The following is a 19798-nucleotide window of genomic DNA, read 5'->3' on the forward strand; positions in this document are numbered from 1 at the left end:
TGATGTAAGGCAATGAGAAAGCAAGAAGAAATAATTAATATGCTAGTATCTCTGACTATTGGTACAATTCCACTCATGTTTATAAAACTCTAAAAAATCATGCTGTATCATTCTTCCAGACAAACTGTTTGACTCTCTGTTTTCAAGTGTTTTTCTTTTTCCATAAACTTAACTCTCCATAATAGTCAGTTACATTAATTTAGACTGTTTTTTTTTTTTATAAAAGTTATCAATTAATTTTCCGTTCATGAACATGACCTGTTCTGGTATAGCACTAAAAACATTCCTCAGTAAGAGCAGAATCATAGAATAGTTAGAGTTGGAACAAACCTTTAAAGGTCATCTAGTCCAACTCTTCTGCAAGGAGCAGGGACATCTCCAACTAGATCAGGTTGCTCAGTGCCGCATCCAACCTGGCCTTGAATGTTTCCAGGGATGGGGCATCCACCAGCTCTCTGGGCAACCTGTGCCAGTGTTCTACCACCCTAATTTTTAACAATTCCTTCCTTACATTGAGTCTGAATATATATCCCTCTATTTTAAAACCATTACCCCTCGTCCTATTGCAACAGGCCCTCCCCATCTTTCCTGTAGGCCCACTTTAGGTACTAGAAGATTGGTCTAAGATCTTCCCAGATCCTTCTCATCTCCAGGCTGAACAGCCCCAACTCTCTCAGCCTGTCCTCATAGGAGAGGTGCTCCAGCCCTCTGGTCATCTTGGTAGCCCTCCTCTGGACTCTCTCCAACATGTCCACATCCTCATTCTGTTGGGGGCTCCAGAAGTGGATGCAGTACTCCAGGTGGGGTCTTAGGAGAGCAGAGTAGAGGGGGAGAATCACCTCCATCGACCTGCTGGCCATTGTTCTTTGATGCAGTCCAGGATGTAGTTTCTGGCTGCAAGCTCATGCAAACTTCTCGTCCACCAGCACTCCCAAGTCCTTCTCCTCAGCGCTGGTCTCGATCCATTCTCCGCCTAGCCTGTATTTGTGCTTCGGATTGCCCTGACCCATGTGTAGGACCTTGCACTTGGCCTTGTGGAACTTCATGAAGTGGCATGGGTCCACCTCTCCATCCTGTCAAGGTCCCTCTGGATGGCATCCCTTCCCTCCAGTGTGTCAACTGCACCAGTTTGGTGTCATCGGCAAACTTGCTGAGGGTGCACTCTATCCCACTGTCCATGCTGCTGACAAAGATGTTAAACAGCACCGGTCCCACTGCTAACCCCTGAGGAATCCAATCCTGGTCACTGGTCTCTACTTGAACATAGAGCTGTTGACCACAACTCTCTGAGTGTGGCCATCCAGCCAATTCCTTATGCACCAAGTTGTCTGTCTGTCAAGTCCATGTCTCTCCAATTTAGAGAGAAGGATGTAGTGCGGGACGCTGTCAAATTGTTTGCACAAGTCCAGGTAGATTATGTCAGTTGCTTGTCCCTTGTCCACAGATGCTGTAACCCTATCATAGGAGGCCACTAAATTGGTGAGGCATGATTTGCTCTTAGTGAAGCTATGTTGGCTGTCACCAGTCACCTCCTTAGATTCCATGTGCCTTAGCATGATTTCCAGGAGAATTTGCTCCATGACCTTGCCAGGCACAGAGGTGAAGCTGACTGGCCTGTGGTTCCCTTATTTCCCTTCTTAAAAATGGTGGTTATGTTTCCCCTTTTCCAGTCAACAGGAACCTCACCAGACTGCCATGACTTCTCAAATAGGATGAACAATGGCTTGGCAACTTCATCTGCCAGTTCCCTCAGGACCTGTCAATGCATCTCATCAGGTCCCATGGACTTGTGTGCCTTTAGGTTCCTTAGATGGTCCCAAACTGGCTCTTCTACTACCGTGGGCAGTTCTTCATTCTCCCATTCCCTGCTTTTGCCTTCTGCAGCTTGGGTGGTGTGGCTAGAGCCCTTGCCAGTGAAGACTGAGGCAAAAGAGTCATTGAGTGCCTCAGCCTTCTCTATGTCCAGGGTAATCTGGTCTCCTGTTTCCTTCTGGAGAGGACCTGTATTCTCCATGGTCTTCCTTTTACCCCTAAAGAAGCTTTTCTTGTTGCCCTTGACATCCCTGACGAGATTTAATTCTGTCAGGGCTTTGACCTTCCTTACCTGATCCCTGGCTTCTCAGACAACCTCTCTGTAGTTCTCCCAGGCTACCTGTCCTTGCTTCCACCCTCTGTAGGCTTCCTTTTTGGTTTTTTTTGGTTGGTCCAGGAGCTCCTTTTTCATCTGTGCAGACCTCCTGGTGTTTTTGCCCAACTTTGTTGTGATACTTCCTCTTTGTTGGGATCGTTGTTGAGTAGATTTCCTATTGCACTTCACACCAGTATGGCATGGTGTTCACACTGAATGAGGACACAAAGTAAATGAATCCTTTAAGGCATACTCCATTTAAAACAATTCAGCAATTGTTTATTTCTTATGTAAAATAAAAACAAAAAATGTAAAGTAACAGTAAAACTTTCCACTGAAAGCTACAAAAAGACAATTAATATCTTCAATTAAGAATCTCATTTTCTTCAGCTAACCTTATTTCCCAGAATGGCTGTATTAATGACTAGAAAGGAAGTGAAATGGGATCGATAGCTTGTCTCCTTTTTTTGTAATGATTAGCTAGTAGTTTTATTTTTTATTCTTTTGTCTCTCTTTAGTCTTTAATCTACATGTCAAAATCTTGTAAATTTCTGGCTTATTTGCTTCATATACTCCAAAATATACTTCAGTGACATAAGTATGGCTGATTTCAACTAAAATATGTACCAGCTTAAATTCTTCGTCCTTTGAGATAATGAGATTTGAGAGAGAAAGAGAAAGGTTAGAGAAAAAGGTCAGAGTAGACTTCTTAACCTTTACAGAACAATATATTATAAAATGAAATTATGTAGGTTCGTGGCTTGTTTTACTCTTGGAAGAAGAAAGAACTGTTTACTGTCTCAGCTTCTTTCACAAATGATATCCACATAGGTATCTTAAAAGGTGACTTTATAAGTTAAAGTTGGTAATGCTCTAACTTCTCCACTTACTTCTTCCTCATTCCTGAGTAAAAATAAGTATTTTTAAAAAGGCGGAGGGTACCTGTATTTTTCCTGCACTTTGTCTATGCACATCTGTCATTTGAATGGACATTACATGCCTGTAAGTTTCTGCTTTGGTTATGACTGTTCTGAACTATGTGACTACTACATAAGAGAGGAGAAGGATTAATCTTCTATGAAGGCTGAGGATATGGTATGGTTTCTCCAATGGAAATCAAGACTTCAGAGTCTTGATCTACGGTTCCACAGATTACAGGTCATCTTATTTCTACAAAATAAGTACTACTTAAGAAATCTAAGATGTAAAACATATCAGGACTGGGAAGTGCTTGTCAAAGTGGCTCATGTTACAGATGAAGTTTTTGGCATGCAGTTTAAATTGATGAAATTTGTTGTGATATGTGTGTGTTTATTTGCACACATACATATAAATACACACTAGACTGCAAATTGTGCCTTGACAACCACTGTGCTATTTTAAACAATAAAGAGCCTAAAATGTCAGTGTGGGTTTCAAATACTGAGTCAAATATTCTGTCATCATTTTGTTACTTCTCTGTGGCAACCAGTGTGGAGTAGAAGTATTGTGTTTAAAGGGAAAGTTGATTTTTTTTCTTGAAGGATTGCTTTAAGTTAACTTAATGTAATGCAGTGATTCCACGTGAAAGCATCCCTGCATGTAGTTATATATATGCATGTAACTAAATCTGTAGGATAGGTTGTCGATAGGCTTAGGTTAAAGAATAGCAATCCTCTGTAAATTATTTACACACTGGAACAGGTTGCCCAGAGAGGTGGCAGATGCCCCATCCCTGGAAACATTCAAGGCCAGGTTGGACGGGGCTCTGAGAAACCTGATGTAGTTGGAGGGGGGTAGTTGGAGGGCTTCTTGCAGGGGGGTTGGACTAGATGGCCTTTAAAGGTCCCTTCCAACCCTAAAGATTCTATGATTCTATGATTTACAAGGATTTCTCACAAGCAGCAGCATGACAGAAGGGTTGCCTGTGTGTTATCCAGCTATCATAAAAATACAGCAGAAAGGGAGCAGATACATGCTAGTTTAAAACATTTTTCTAATATGTCACTGTGTAGCAGCTCTCTGAACATTGCTGCCAGCGAGCTGGCTCTCTGCACAGTATGAGTGCAGTCACTCAGATGGAGGCATGGTGCAATCTTCTGTCTTTGTAATCACAAATTAAATCAGCCCTTGAAGAGTCTGAAGTTATAGAGCCAGAAGAAGAGGAAATGGTTCTTCTCTAGAGTTATGTGACCTAATGCTTCTTGGCTTTCATGTTATAAACCAATTCAAATGTTATTCCTCCACTGTCAAGTACAGCGTTTTGCTTAGCTGCTTTTGTACCTCCTTTGTGCCAATCTGGGGAGGTGCCTGGAGTTCCCTTTCTCTGCTCTGTGTCTTGAGGTGTCGATCAGCCGTACCACACAAAGCTAAAGGCATGAATAAGAGCCACGGGAGCAATTGTGGGAGAATACAGGAAGGCGGAAAGCATTCCCAGGTGAATAGGTGATTTACACGTTCCTATACCCAAAATGCCAGCTGCCCATTGGCAAAACCCAGCTTGTATTTATCTAGACTTAAGGCTAAAAATAGGTACTTTTTTCTTTACTCTGTGGCTCTAAGGAGGATTAGATCTCTCTTCCATGCTGTAGTGCTTCAGCTAGATTTAACTCTGGATGTTGGAAAGACTTACTCATAGGATTATGTCACAGCTGTGGAAACTACTGCTGTTGTTTTGGTTAGAGCTTTATGAGACAACCTCAGGCGCAAAAAAAAAAAAAAAAATTTTCATACATAAGTGCTAGGGTGGATGATACCAGATCTGAAAGAAGGAGATGCATGGCTGAACAGTGTCAAGGAGCAAGTTGTGCAATAGCACAGTGCAAAGCCAGTGCTATTATAGGAGGCCAAGGCTCCCCCCACCCATTACCTTCATGTGTGACTAGAAACACAATAGACAAGCCGATAGCAAGATTTACATCTTGCTTTCTTTTTGAATAAAATGTCATTTAAATAAATTGCTAAGCAGTTGTGTACTGGTATGTGAAAGCTGTGTGGCATTGCTTACATTTGCTGATGCATTTTTTGTCATACATTTATTTCAAGATGTCCTGTCTGTATTTCTCTTCCAGGTTCAGGTCCTTCGCAATGCAGGGGAAGAAGTGACCCTAACCGTGTCCTTTCTGAAAAGAGCACCTGCTTTTCTCAAACTGCCATTGAATGAAGATTGTGCATGTAAGCCTTTATTCCTTGACCAAAAGAAAACTCAGTTCAACGCTCATGAACAGTTGCACCTTCCAAACCTACTGTGCATTGGGGGTGATTGACAGCAGCTTTTTTTGGTCAGCATTGCTGCCTGAATATGAGCTGCTTGTATTGCCAGGTCTTGTAGTAACATTCACCTCTAGCAAAAAAAAAATTCTATTTTTGCTTGAAAAATACAGATCACCAGGCATTTGGCTGATGTGAATCAGCAATGTTGGAGGTAAAACAGTGAAATTACCTTAGTTTACAGTTGTTCACATCCTGATGCAGAGTATTTAAAAGCAGATTTTCCGGCAGCATCAGGTAAGATTTTAGTCTGGAAGAGATTTATCTTGTAAATGTGAAAATGAGATTGTATGTGTATATTTGGAGGACTTAACTTTGCCATTTAGAATTCAGAGGCTTTGATGGAGGTGTCTGTCTACCTTAAAATAAATGACTCTCAGATGATTAGTATTTTGTTTAAGTCCAACCGAGTTTTAAGCAAGTAGACCCATGACAGACATACAGAGACAGCTTTCTTCCCTTAATTATATTAAATTGTAAGTGTGGGTGCATAATTATAGACAGTTGCAGCATATCTAAGCATATTTGTATGTCAGCCTGTGGCTTTTGTCACTGCTGCTTTCCTTCTGCTTCTTGCTCCTAAAAGGGTAAAATAAATTGCTTAATTTTTAATCAACAAAACAATAAATATTGATTTCAGTACTTTTAGCCTTTGATTTTAAGTTAGTAGTAATTAAATAAACTAAATCATTAAATAATATTTTGTGCAATTGTTTGTTGAAACGTTATCTTTGTCTTTTGCCTAGATATTAAGTTTTAGTGAGACAAGAAAAAATTTAGAATGACATATTCTTAAATACAGATGTGTCCCAGTACATTTGTCCCTTTTCTGGAAGGTTGTGGTACCACAGAATACCCTGAGTAACACACACAAACATGCATTTGAATTGATCCTATCATGTTGCTTATGAGGTGTAGCACTGTCATTTCCTAAACTGATACAATTACTGTTAGAACTGCAAACGTCGTTGAGAGTAAAAAAAGCATTGTCTGAATTGTTCCTTCAAGTGAAAACCAAGTGAGGAGGTACACACTTTTCTTTTATTACCAAATTTACAAACACTTTTTTCTTTTGTGTTTTCTTTGTTGTTGTTGGTGGTGGTTTTTGTTTTTGTTTTTTTTTACTAAACAGATTATTAACTTTTTTTTTAGCAAGATGCCAGGGAAGGGTTTCTTGAGCCTCCAGTCAGTTTAAAAAGGCACTATACTCAAACTAAAAACCAGATACTGGCTGAATGGAGAAAGTAAATGAATGTTAGATATGATGAAACTAATTAAGATAGAGAAATACACACATACAGGAATACACAAATTTGAATTATAGCATCATAAATTAATGAAGATTTTTTAATGTATTCATGTTTGTATTAGGTGCCCCCAGTGACCAAAGCAGTGGCACATCCTCTCCCTTATGTGACAGTGGTTTGCATCTCAACTACCATCCCAACAACACGGTAAGAACTTTTATTTCTTTGATGGAGTTATACAGAAGAACAACACTGTAGTAGTTAAGTCAAAGTAAATAATAAAGGACAGTAAGATGGGAGGAGCTCTAATTAACATTGGAGATAGACAGTTCCATAGGGGCAAAAGGAGTTGCCAGATATTATGGCTGGGAATTAAACCACGACAAATTATACCAGCTGAGATTGTGCCTTGGTAGATGTGATTACTAGTTTTATCTGGACAACAGGGATTTTGTGAAAGTTTTTTCTTCTAGATTATTTCCACATTATAGGAATTAAAATTATTAAAATGAAAAGATATCTATTTAAAGAAAAGGTAGAAAACTTTTATCAGAATATTTTTTCATTATTTTTGTTTAATTTATGGTCTGAAAATGTTTCCTAAAGGATTATTTTGGTGCATGTTGTTGCCTGTTTTTAAGGTGAGAGCATTTTACTTCTAGTAATTTACACTTAAAATCTCTCTTAATAGCATTATGGAGCAAAGTCTCTCTAGGATGAAATGCTACAGATATCTGATCAGATTTTTAGAAAAAGATGCCTTTGAAGTGCAACAGGGGGCTTTTAACAATTTTCTTAGCCAGGAAATGCAAAATTTCCGTTATTTTATATAGTTCTAAAACAAGTTTTACTATATATTTGTCTTTGTGATAGGTGAATATGCACAGATGAAATAAAAAGCACTGAATAAATAAATCAGTATACAGCATAGTTATTACAGATATATTGAAAAAGCAGAAATGTAAGCATTGCTTAATAGACTTTGCCATTTCTGATTTCTGGATTGTTTTATTGTTCTTTTATACTTTACTAGTAAAGGTTTTAAATAGGAGCCCTGTGATGGTTTAGCCCGAATTACCACACAGTTTCTCTCTCACCCTCCCCCTCCCCAGTGGGATGGGGGAGAGAATTGGAAAGGAAGGAGAACTCGTGGGTTGAGATGAAGACAATTTACTAAAATAACAAGGGAAAACTACAATAATAACAGAATATAAGGATATTAAAATATACAAAGTGAACAATATATGTTTTCTCACCACCCGATGTCCCAATGACCGATACAGCCCGTCCCGAGCAGCGATCATGGAAACAAAACCGAGCGGCAAGCAAAGGAGCAAAAGGGAGTCAGCAAGGTAGAGGGAATGATGCCAGCAAAACGAGGAAGAAAGATAAACAAGGAAGGCAGATACCCACCCTGGCCCATCCCCACTTATATACTGAGCATGACATTTATGGCGTGGAATGCTCTCTTTGGCCAGTTTGGGTCAATTATTCTGTCCATCTTTCTCCCAGCTTCCTGCATCTGCAAATTAGCAAGACTTGGAAAGCAGGACGGTGTCCTTGCTCTCATTCACAACAACTGATATCATTAGGGTGTTTATCAACATTCTTCACACACGAAATCCAAAACACACCAGCTGCTGAGAGGAAAAATTAACTCCATCCCTGCCAAAACCAGGACAAGCCCAGAGACTTAAAAGTCAACAGCACAGATTTTAAGCCTGATCATAATCAGGAAAAACTTTAGGATTTTGTCGTAGTTCAGCCCTGATCAGGACCAGACTACGCAGTCTGTCTCTCGCTCCCCCCACCCTCCGAGAGAATAGGAGGAGATGATATAAGGAAAAACAGCTCAAGGTTTGAGATAAGGACGGGGAGAAATCCTTAAAGTTACCGTCACGGGCAAAACAGACTCGACTTGGGGAAAACTATTCATTTATTTTCTAAAATTAGCAGGAGAATGAGACAGGGAACAAGATAACCTCCCCCCACCCCTCCCTCTTCCCGGGCTTAACATTATCTCTACTACCTTCCCCTCCCGAGCGGCACGGGGGAGGGGAAAGGGAATGGGGGTCGCGGTCAGTTCATCACGCGTTGTTTTACGCCGCTGTATCATCGTCAGGGGAAGAACTCCTTGTATTCCTCCTCTGCTCCAGCGTGGGGTCCCTCCCACGGGCCACAGTCCTCCGTGAAACTGCTCCGGTGTGGGTCATCTCTTCCACGGGGTGCAGTCCCTCTAGAACAGCTGTCCCAGCGGGCCCTCCACGGGCCACAGCCTCCTTCAGGCCTCCACCTGCTCTGGCGTGGGGTCCTCCACGGGCTGCAGGTGGATCTCTGCCCCTCCGTGGACCTCCATGGGCTGCAGGGGGACAACCCGCTCCACCATGGTCTTCACCACGAGTTGCAGAGGAATCTTGGCCAGGAGCCATATTACTCCTCCCCCTCCTTCTGAACTGACCTTGGCGTCTGCAGCCGTTCCTCACAACAGGCTGGCAGACGCCTCTCAGGATCCTTTTTACATCTTATTCACTTCTCATCTCCTCTCCACTTCTTGCAGCCGGGCCGGGCCAAGTCGGGCCCAGTCGGCTGCCTGGCGGGAGGCCAGAGGGTGAGGCCTGCAAGGCCCATGAGGCTCGCGCCTCCCCCTCTCTGCCCCCCGCTCAGCTGCTTCACATCTTCTCCTCCTCTTTTTCCTGTTTTCCCCTACTTAAATACGTTATCGCAGAGGCGTTATCACGGGACATTCTGCTACCAATTGTCTCGGCCTTGGCCAGCAGCGGGTCCGCCCTAGGCCCGGCCGAGTCCACTGAACAAAGGGGAGCGACTTCTAGCAGTTTCCTACAGAAGCTACCACCTTAGCCCCCCCTCACTAACAAAACCAGAACAGATTTATACACATTTAGAGGGGCTGGAATTAATAAAAATGGGGTAAAAGCAATAAAATTAGCATTTTAATGCAAGTCAAATAACAATAATATATGTATGTATTATATATAACTAGTGCAGCAACATCAGAAGCAGACTCATCTCAACAGTCTAAAGATGTGTGTATGTAGAAAGACTATTGCAGCAGATTCTAAACTTATTTTGCTAGCCACTTCAGTTCTAACTTTGCTTTTTTTTTGATAAAAAGCATGCTTTCATTTGTGAATCCTGTTTCTGTGGGTGTTTTAAACTCATCAAAATTAGTTACAGTTTCTATTTGAACCGATAATAATTTACTGAAACCAAGTCTTTTCCTTTCAGTTTAAATAGTATAATCAGGTATCATGAGCCTATAATTCGCCCTAAATTAAATTCTACTGAAGATCAGGATTAGATTCTTACTTCAGATGTCGCCTTGTAATGGGAACAGAATGCTTCATAAAACCAAATGAGAACTCTATATGAATTCCTAAATTATGTGCAACTCTTGTGTCATGGCCCTTCCTCTTTTTCTCAGAATATTCTCTAGAATGCATTATAACTTATGACCATAGTCTATTTCTTAATGTGTCACCTTGGTGATTCTCATCGAGGCGAATTCTGTCTCAGAATTTGGACTGGTTTTGGTATTTTTTCAGCAATTCAAAGAGTTATGCAGACTAAAGGTAGGGTTCACATTTCTGTTGCAGACAGATCTAGGCCTACAGTTTGCATCTAAATTTTTTTGCTACATTTCCACATTTCAGCTGTTTAATCACAGCTGAAAAAAGGTTCCTGAAAGCAGACAGAAAACATTAAAAATTCAAGACATTGTACAAAACAATATCCTAGCTCAGTCTTCCTAGCCAATTATTTATTTATTTGGATTGAATCTATGGAATGTTTCACCAGACAATAAATGTTTTAAATAAGTGAATCTACTTATTATAAGCCTAGTGTTCAGCTAAACTTACTTATGTTTATAATGATCTTTTACTTTATATTCCTAAAAGATATATGAACATATATGTAAAAAAAATAAAATCTGAGTTGGCAAAGCTTTAGAATTGTATAGATCTCACACAAAAATCACACCCTAGAAAAACACAAGGTGTACTTAATTTTTATAACAAGTAAGAAAAAATATATGAAGTCTGAGATTAAAAAATATGTAAATTATGAAGGATCAACAGGTGTAATTTTACTGATATACTAAGTGCTACATACATTTTGGTGAGAATCATGCTTCTTCAGAAAGTAACATCATCACTGACATTATTTTGTAAAGCTTTTTCTAAAGAAAGGAGGAGATGTTAGACTTTTAATAATAAATTTTGATCTTTTCACTCTCTATAAGCATTTCTCATTCAAATCTATATTGTGTAAAAATACTAGTGAAATTAGACTGTAGATATTTAAATACCCATTCTTTGTATATATGGTCATAGACATGATAAAGTTGATTTTTCATATAAATAATTTCTTGTGTAAATAGGTAAAATTCAAATTATTGTAAGCTTGTAGTTTTGACTACATGTTTTTCATCATATGTTAAATCTCATTCATAGTTACCAGGTTTTGCAGTGATGTAATTAAAATAGACATATATGTAAATGTGTACCGGACCACAGAAAACAACTGAATTATGATTGTGTAGTGAATAATTTAGACATCACCCTCATTCAAGGTACAGGTATAAAACTAATAGTTGATAACGTGATATGCAGTAAATATTCATTTTATTTGTGATTAGTCATTTCATAAAACAAAGGATACAATCTGTTTTCCGTAGGTTTTTAGAATACTGTTCCTCACACTTCCTCTAATCATATAGTTGAGGTTTATGTAGATTTGTTTTGTTTGTGAGAAAAAGTTCAGAATCTCTGCATTGCTAACTAAAACTGATGCCAAATGATTGGGGGAAAGTAGAACACAATGCCAAATTAAATATAAAGTCTTTGAAGTCTCTCTCTCTTTTTCCAAATCTACTGAGTAGTTCTAATGAAGCCCAAAACTGAGAAGGACTTTTTAATGTTTTACAGGATACATTATCGTGTTCCTCATGGCCAGCATCCCCAGGACTTAGGTGGGAAAAAAGATGGTGTGATCTCCGATTAATTCCACTTCTTCATTCACGATTTTCCCAGTACCTTCCAGGATCAGATTTGTGCAGGTAAAGAAATTCAGAAAGTTGAAGCTATTGACTTCTTGGTTGACAGATACAAGCCTTAGGGAGTTGCCTTTTTAGAGGAATGGCATTATTAGTTCCACAACAGCTGTCAGAAGGACTTCTATAAAAGTCTGTCTAGCTCTACCTCAACCCATATTGTGCTCTGACATCAACTAGGTTCACCATCATAAAGTTCTTTCACAGCAACCTAATCCCATATCCCACCGCCATGCCATGGCAGAGCTGGCCTCAAGCACAGGCAGCCAGTCACCCAGGATGAGGAAGAGGGTGAACTCTGGGCCCTGACCAGGGCATCAAGGGAGATGCTAAATAAGCATTCTTGATTTACATTTTTATAACTTCAGATGACTGTCTTCTGTTTTTAATTTGAAGGATCCCTATTGTTATCTCCTTTTAGAGGAAACCCTTCCATAGCTTTGATTATTCTTGTTATTCCCTCTGTTTCTTTCATAATTCTGATATATCTTCTATGAGACAAGGTGATGAGGACTGCAAAGGGAATCTCTCTTGATTTGTATTAAGATGTAATAATGTTTTCATTTTTTTTTCTATTCTTGTCTAATACTTCATAATAACCTATTATCTTTTGACTGTCACTGAGTGCTAAAGTGATTATTTTCAGAGAATTGTTTATAGTAACTCTTGCATTTCTTTCCTTAATGTTTATAGCTACAGTAAGGCTCTTTGTTGCTTACATATAGCCAAGGTTATTTTTTTCCATGTGTGTTACTTTGCATTTATTAAAACCAAATTTCATTGCCATTTTGTCTTCCAGTCACTGGGGAAGCTGTCCAAAGCTCATAGTCAGGTTTAAATTTATTGCATCCTATAAGCCTACAACTTGTCATTGTTTAATTTAATAAATTTAGTAAATCAGAAGAAATCAGAAAGGAAGGCAATAATCTGGAATTATTACTGTTTTCAAGTGTTATGCATTTAAATAATAAAAAAAAAGTAGCTACAAAATCCAACAAGGCATAGTATAAAAATAAGATGATAGTTGCTGAAAGGTTTAAATACCTAGATATTGTGTGGATTAATTTACATCTGCATATATGTGAATGAAGTTCTAATACTAAAAAATTCTGTGAGTTCCAGCATGAAAATCACTAAATGAAGAACAGCTATCTGCAGTTAGAGAGCATGTTTCTCCATTACTACTTCTTCTAACTGATCAGAAACATTACCTTAAAATAAGCACATAGGACTTCTCATTTGTGAGACTGTGAGGACTTACTAATTGAAATAATCTCTGGCTTTCCCATGTAGCCTTCATGTCTGCCAGCTTAGATGTGTGAGTCTGGGAAGAACAGTGTGTTATGTTATGTCCTAACTTCTCATCAGGCATTAGCAGTTTAAAATTTCCTGTTCCTCTGTTCAAACACATGTAAAATTATGAAATTCGTACAGAAAAGCTTCATTAATATTTCTGGAAATATTGTTTTGTGAAAGAATCTCCCCCAATGTATTTTCTCTGTTGTTATGCTCACTCTTCCAGTGTTTCTACGGGTCCTACGGTCAACTGTTTCCATCTACCCCCAGGAGTGGGTTTATGACGACCCTCAAAACTGGGGGAAGAGGAGTGTTCTTCAGCCTTAGTTTGGGATTTGTGTAGGGTGAATTTTATTGCTTGTTATCATGGATTACTGCCTTCTTACTGGTTCTCAACAAACATTTGAAAGCTGCACAAAAGCCTCCCATGGCCTCAGTTAATTCTAAGGGCTGTTGTTTCTTAGAAGTACACTACCTAGGTCTGCCAGTGTTTTTCCTGTTCACTAAGCTGTAATTAAAGCAGGTTAGGTAATAGTCATTTCATCACTAGGTTACTGTGAAGATAAAAATAGTCTGCAGCTTTTGACTGGTAATAGCAAAATGATATTTACTTGGCTGCATGATCCTCGTTCTATTGAAGCACAATGGCTGGCCCAGGGAATCAAGGTGTAAACCAAAGGCTACAATGGCTCATTGGCTGAACTGAAAGGAAATAGGATATAGTCACCACAGAGGCAGGAGTTTTTTTATTAAATTCTGTGAGAACCTTTAGCTCAATGTTTAACAGTCGTTGAAATAGAAATAATTAAGAGCGTGAAGCATAAAGGGCCCAATTTCCTGACAGTCATCTGAGATCTGTTCTGCTGTGTACATCAGATAAAATATTGAATTGAACAGAACTACTCACGTGGCAAATTAGGACGTATTCAACTATTCATAGATCTAGGGTTTTAAAATTCAGTCTTCTGCATCGATAAAACACAACCTTAAAGTACACGTTATAGAACTTGTACATTACAGGGAAAGATTTTTAGGTAGTAATATTTCTGAGATTTGAATTTCCAGAAATTAAATTTAAAATATATTAATACAAACCAAAATATCTGAATTCATACTCAGATCTACAATAACTACTCTGGTAATTTTCTCCTTGTGTCCTTCTATGCTGTCTAATGTGAGGAGTTAAGAGTACTTAAAAGAAACAAAAATGCAGTGTTAAAATGAGAGAGGAAGTGGGGTTTTCTTCCAAAAGCATAAAACAAACATCTCATGTTGCTAGCAAGACAGTTTATAAGAGTTTTAAATTAGTGTAAAAAATTTAAAATATTACTCCCTCTCAAAATTTATTATGAAACAAAGATAGATCATTTTTAAAAGACTTCTATAAAGAGAAACATTAAAGAAAGGATATTGAAAATAATATAAGAAGGCAACATGAAATGGAAATTAATTCATTACCTTTTCTGTATTAATATTTACAAGGCTGGTTTTAGTATATAAAGCCCAATAACTTTTATGTTTCAGAGTTTGAAAAGACTGGCATGGAAATACATCATATTCTTATCACATACACTATTACACTTCATAATCATATTCTAGCTTTTCTAGTGAGATGCTTGAGACATATGAATTCCAGAGGGTATTCATATAAAATTCCAGAGGGCGTTCAGTTTAATCTTGGAAAGCTTATTAATTTCAAATATAACTCTTGAGTTCTAGAAGGCACAGAAATTGAGATGTGTAGCCAAATAAGAACTCATCTGATCTTAGCTTTTTTGCTGTATTATGAAGTGATTAATCTACTGTTCATTCTGTTTACTACACAACAGATATTTAATACATTATTTTTTTCAGATTTGTTTGGTAGTATGGATTTTGGCTGTAGACTAATTCAAGAAAATACTATTACAATAATCTAAGACTGGGAATATCTACTGCCCAGACCACATTCAGAAGTAATTGATTAAGTAGTTATGCATCTTTCAGTCTCTGCTTTTTGATATTTGAGCAAGAACGTTCTAGATGAATGGTTTGTATGTGCACAGATCAAATACCTAGGAACAGCAGGAACAGTCTGATGTCCTGAATGCATCAGATTCACTGTGTTTGTAGTGTAAGGGAAATTTGTGCAACAGGATTGAATCTGGAACATACTGGGGTTTTTTTTTGCTTATGCAGGTTAGTGTCACACATTAATAGATTCTGTGGATTCCTACTTTGGTTTACAGTAGGCTGAGTGGAAACAAGGGGAATCCTGAAAATAATGCTATTTTTCTTGAAAGAGATAATGAACACATTTGTCTGATCATCATGCTGTGCTCTTTCTGTAAGGGCTTATGTAGAATTTTTTTTCTGGAAGAATTTACTTTTTGTATTTATAGCAATTTAAAATAAAGGATATAGTAAATAAATGCTGGCTTCTTCCTCAAAAACTTTACCTGAATTATTATGAGAATGAGTCATTGAAAGAAGTAGCTCTCAGTTCGTATCTTTCAGATTTTAAAGAAAAATCACTACCCATGTGAAAAGGCAACTAAACTGATAAGTTAGCTGATGGATTTAGATAAACCACTGGTCTTTACATGATCATGTTAAGATATCTAAGACTTATCCTCCTGTAAGACCTAGTTCTCATGATGGGACTCTTGAAGCAAAGGCATGGCTGTAATTCATTTCTAATGCTTCTCCTGACTGAAGGAAAAGCCTGTACTTGACACGAATGCAGCAAAGACCTTTATGGTAAAGATAGATGTTAGCTCTACATTCTATACAGCTAGAATATAATTTCCAGGGGTAAAAAAAAAACCCAAAACTTGCAGAATGGTTATGTCTTGAGATGTGAGAAATGTCATCAATGATACTCAGTTTTATACTGAAGATAACACTCACTTTGCCTGAGCCATTCTCAAAGAATATGAATGATGTAATTAATTTTAAACTCATTAATTTTAATGAGTTTGTAGCAGAATACCAGCAGTGGACCTGCAATCTCTTACTCTGGGATATGGATTATCTTGAGGTTTTTTGGTTCTGAAGCTAGAGACCTGTAAGCTGTCCAAAGGCTGTTAGCCAAGAAGGCTACTTACTGAAGAAATTAGGTCTACTAGTGCTTTAGCATCTTAAAGTTTTCTCTTGTTCTGTAATTGCTCAGCACTCAGCTGTGGAAAGTCAGTCTTTAATGCATGACAAGATTATTGTGCAGGTGCCCGGATTGGCACTAGGGTAGAGGCACCCAGATAGCCACTACTTTTGTTATTGGATGTCTCTTGGCATTCCAGTATATTTTGATAACAATCCTATATTCAGAAATGCTATGGGAAAAATCATTCAAGCTACCTGATCGATTTTTAACTCTCCAGCTTTTCTATCAGTAGTTTAGAAGAGGATGAAAATTCTGTAACAAAGAGCAGCCAACAAGGAGTATCCAGACAGGAATCTTACTGTGGTTAAACAATGTATTAAAAAACAGAAACCAAAGTTGTTGAGAAAAAGGTAGTGATATTCCACTGAATTTCACAAATAGCTGCCTACAGTGTCCAGTGCACACTTTCCTTTTCTGTGCTCTGCAGTATTCAATTATTAACACTTTGGTACACATCAGCTATTTCACTTGTTTAGCTTCTGAAGTCATGCAGTGCTGGCCAAGGTTCTGTGGAGCCAGTCTATGGAATTTTTTTAATAGCTTTATGGAAACTTAATATAGTCTGAGTTGACCTTTTAGCATGATCATTTTAGTATGTCAGGTATTTATAAAACAGGAAAACCAGCAGTTTATCAGTGTTCAGTGACTGACCTTCATTGTAGTTGAAAGAAAAGCATTTCTACAAGTATTGTTAAGATGGTATGCTAGAACAGATGAAATTTTCTTCTGACTTGATCTATTATGACATGTCTATAGGCAAAATGCGTTCCAAGTAATTGCTGTGGATGGGGTTTGCAGTGGAATAATTCAGTGTCTCTCTGCTGAAGACTGTATTGACTGGCTACAAGCAATAGCAAGTAACATTTCCAACCTCACAAAGCACAATGTAAGTATGGATCCAAGTAAGCCAGAAGGTTTCCCAATCATATTTGATTATAACTGTCATAAAAGCCTAATGGATTCACACACAGAATTATCTGCATATAAACAATGCTTGAGGCTGTCTGAGAGAAGTCAACTCAAGTTTGTCATCAAATCAGACCTTGTGAGAGATCGTTGAATGGGAAAATATTCTCCCCTAAAGTCATATAGTTCACTTCATCGCTATCAGAGTTACTTGCTTCTTAGCAATACCAGCTAGCATTAGAAACAAAACCAGACACACAGGAGAAAGCCAGATGTGATGGGCGAGCACATATAAAAGAAAAAAAATTATGTACTTTCTTCATTCATAAAGCACATCTATATGCAGACTGGTATAATCAGATCTGAATTAGGTATAGGTCTGTTTAGGTATCACTTAATACAAAGAGAATGGCAAGGTGCTTCTTCTGTGGTTTAGATACAGATGTTCATTATCAGCAAATATTAAATGCATTTATGCTTCATGCACTGTACTTTTATGATCTGATCTTGTGGCATAGATATCTCTTTTTATTGAAGCAAGAAGAAATGTTATGCCAAAGTTTTGCCGAACTACTAGTAAGTTCGATTGAAAGGTCTTCTGGACCTGCCGAGGATGTATTTTGCATTTGATAGATGACATGTAGTTTTTCCTGTAGAAGTCTATATGATTTTTCCTCAAAAAAATACAGAACACATGGGTAAGTCCATTATTTTGAATTGAGTTGTAGCAAGGATGCCCTTGAGGATTTAATTTATATTCTCTTGGATTTCCTTAAATCTGCTTTAGTGTCTCAAACCTGCCTCTGTATTTGCTTTGGTTTCAAATACGGGGAATGCATTGAAGGAAGTTGTATTTCTTGGAGATTTATATTCAAGATGCAAAACTATGTTCCATCTGGCAGCAATATGTAAAAGTCATTGTATTATAAAAACATGACAGACATGAATTTATCCACCATCTGCAAGCTTCCACGCAGTACAAGCCAACTTTGTGGCTATTTATTCATCCTTACAATGCTATTGCTGTATAGAACCTTTCTTGTCTCACAAATGAGGGTGCTGGTTTTTTCTCTTAGTTCAGACTGTTAATGATTCTTGCTACCTAAAGCAGTGTATTTGTTTATTTATAACAATACATAGATGCATCTAAATTTTATCTGGAAATGCTTTAGGTAGCTCTGATAAGATTATAATTATAGTTGCTTAATCTAACTTGAATTTTGGTAACACAGTGTTGTTACATGATAAATTTTCAGTGTTTTAAAAATTAGTGTCGTTTATAATTCTACACTGGTTTCCATAAAATATAGAAACAATGTATCTGATGTTTTATAAGGTAGAAGTAGTAAATTATACAACTATTATGCCAGCCTTTGTATTTACTTTGTCCTAAAGACATCCTGTAGAGTAACTCTGAGAGTTAAGGCTTATGACAATTATCCATGAATCTATTTTTAGAACTGTCCTAAAAGATCATAGCTCATATGAATTTATGGAAACCAATGAGACTCTCTTTTCTTTAATATACTTTTCTTTTAAATTGTCAGTTGCCAGAAAGAATTAGTTATTTGACAGCATATGTGATAAGTGAATGTAAGAAACATTATGAACACAGATAGGAAAAATCCCAAACTGTTGCTCAGAACAATGATCAGATGTGATTAGAGGTCCCTGTATTTTCTTTCTTTACAAGATGGTTATTGACATACACATACTGTTAATGTTAGCATTTTTCCTCTGAGAGGCATTTACTCACAATCATTCTGCCTTGCTGTGGCATCTAGTACCAAAGAAACAAAGTGAGCATAGGACTCTATTTGAACTTTTGGAGTTATATTTACTTTTCTGATTTTTAGTTTCAATTAACTTCTTATTTCTATGTAGAAAATAATTTGTTTCATTTAAATACTTTGCAACTCATAGAAATGTTAACTTACACACTCCTTCTTATATCTACTTTTTGAAAAAGAAGAAAGTAGATAAAAAAACAAAGAGTATAAAAACTAAATTGTTTCTGAAGGCATTTCCTTTGCCAGAGAGTGATCCTTATTATTTACTTTTGACATCTATTTTATGATGAGATCAACTCCGTCAGGACATCTTTCTTTCCTTTGACTGGTAAGGAATCCTGGGCTGGCAGGTACAGACCTCAGTACCTAAGGAGAGAGATATATATCCTGTCACTGGTATCTTTGAGGGGCAAGAGAGAGTTTCTGTGAATAAATCTACCAAAGAAATGCCTATATATTTTGACAAAAAGCCTACTAGTCTCAACTACAAAATCTGAATTATTTTACTTTTTCACACACAACCTGGATGAAAATAAAATAATCTGAAATAATCAAACCCCACAAATGTGGCCATATGTATCTTACAGTTGTGAAATGAGTCTCAGGCTCTAAAATCTCATGTTTGAGTCTATAGTTCAGTTATTTTTTTATAAGGATACTGTCAAAATCTCTTCTGTCATGATCTAATATGTCCACATCTGACACAAAGGTGGTGTGACTTAATTGCAGGATCATCAGTGTAGCTGGTACCTACCAGAGAGCAAGAAGATAACAAAAAGGCAGGAGTAGAAACAAAATTAGAATGTCTTGACATCATCACCTTTGAAAGGCAATGTTGCTAATTGAGTACACATAATGGAGGCTGGAAGATGGTGTCTGCAGGCAAACACATTTTGCTTCCAGTGGTTAGAGTATCATTGTACAGTGTGAGATAAAATTTATATTATTATGCAACAACATACTTACAGT

General features: G+C 37.7%; 1 protein-coding gene across 1 annotated transcript in view; it reads left to right on the forward strand.

Annotated features, from left to right (window-relative positions):
• Positions 1 to 19798, forward strand: part of SNTG1 (syntrophin gamma 1) — a 355089-nt gene that overhangs the window by 238342 nt on the left and 96949 nt on the right. Inside the window, exons 8-11 of the mRNA XM_086742308.1 lie at positions 5179 to 5281; positions 6749 to 6831; positions 11571 to 11701; positions 16890 to 17019. Coding sequence (XP_086598434.1) covers positions 5179 to 5281; positions 6749 to 6831; positions 11571 to 11701; positions 16890 to 17019 — 447 coding nt within the window. The remainder of the gene's footprint in view (positions 1 to 5178; positions 5282 to 6748; positions 6832 to 11570; positions 11702 to 16889; positions 17020 to 19798) is intronic.

Source organism: Chlamydotis macqueenii, chromosome 2, assembly GCF_036417535.1.
Source record: "Chlamydotis macqueenii isolate bChlMac1 chromosome 2, bChlMac1.mat, whole genome shotgun sequence".
NCBI lineage: Eukaryota > Metazoa > Chordata > Aves > Otidiformes > Otididae > Chlamydotis > Chlamydotis macqueenii.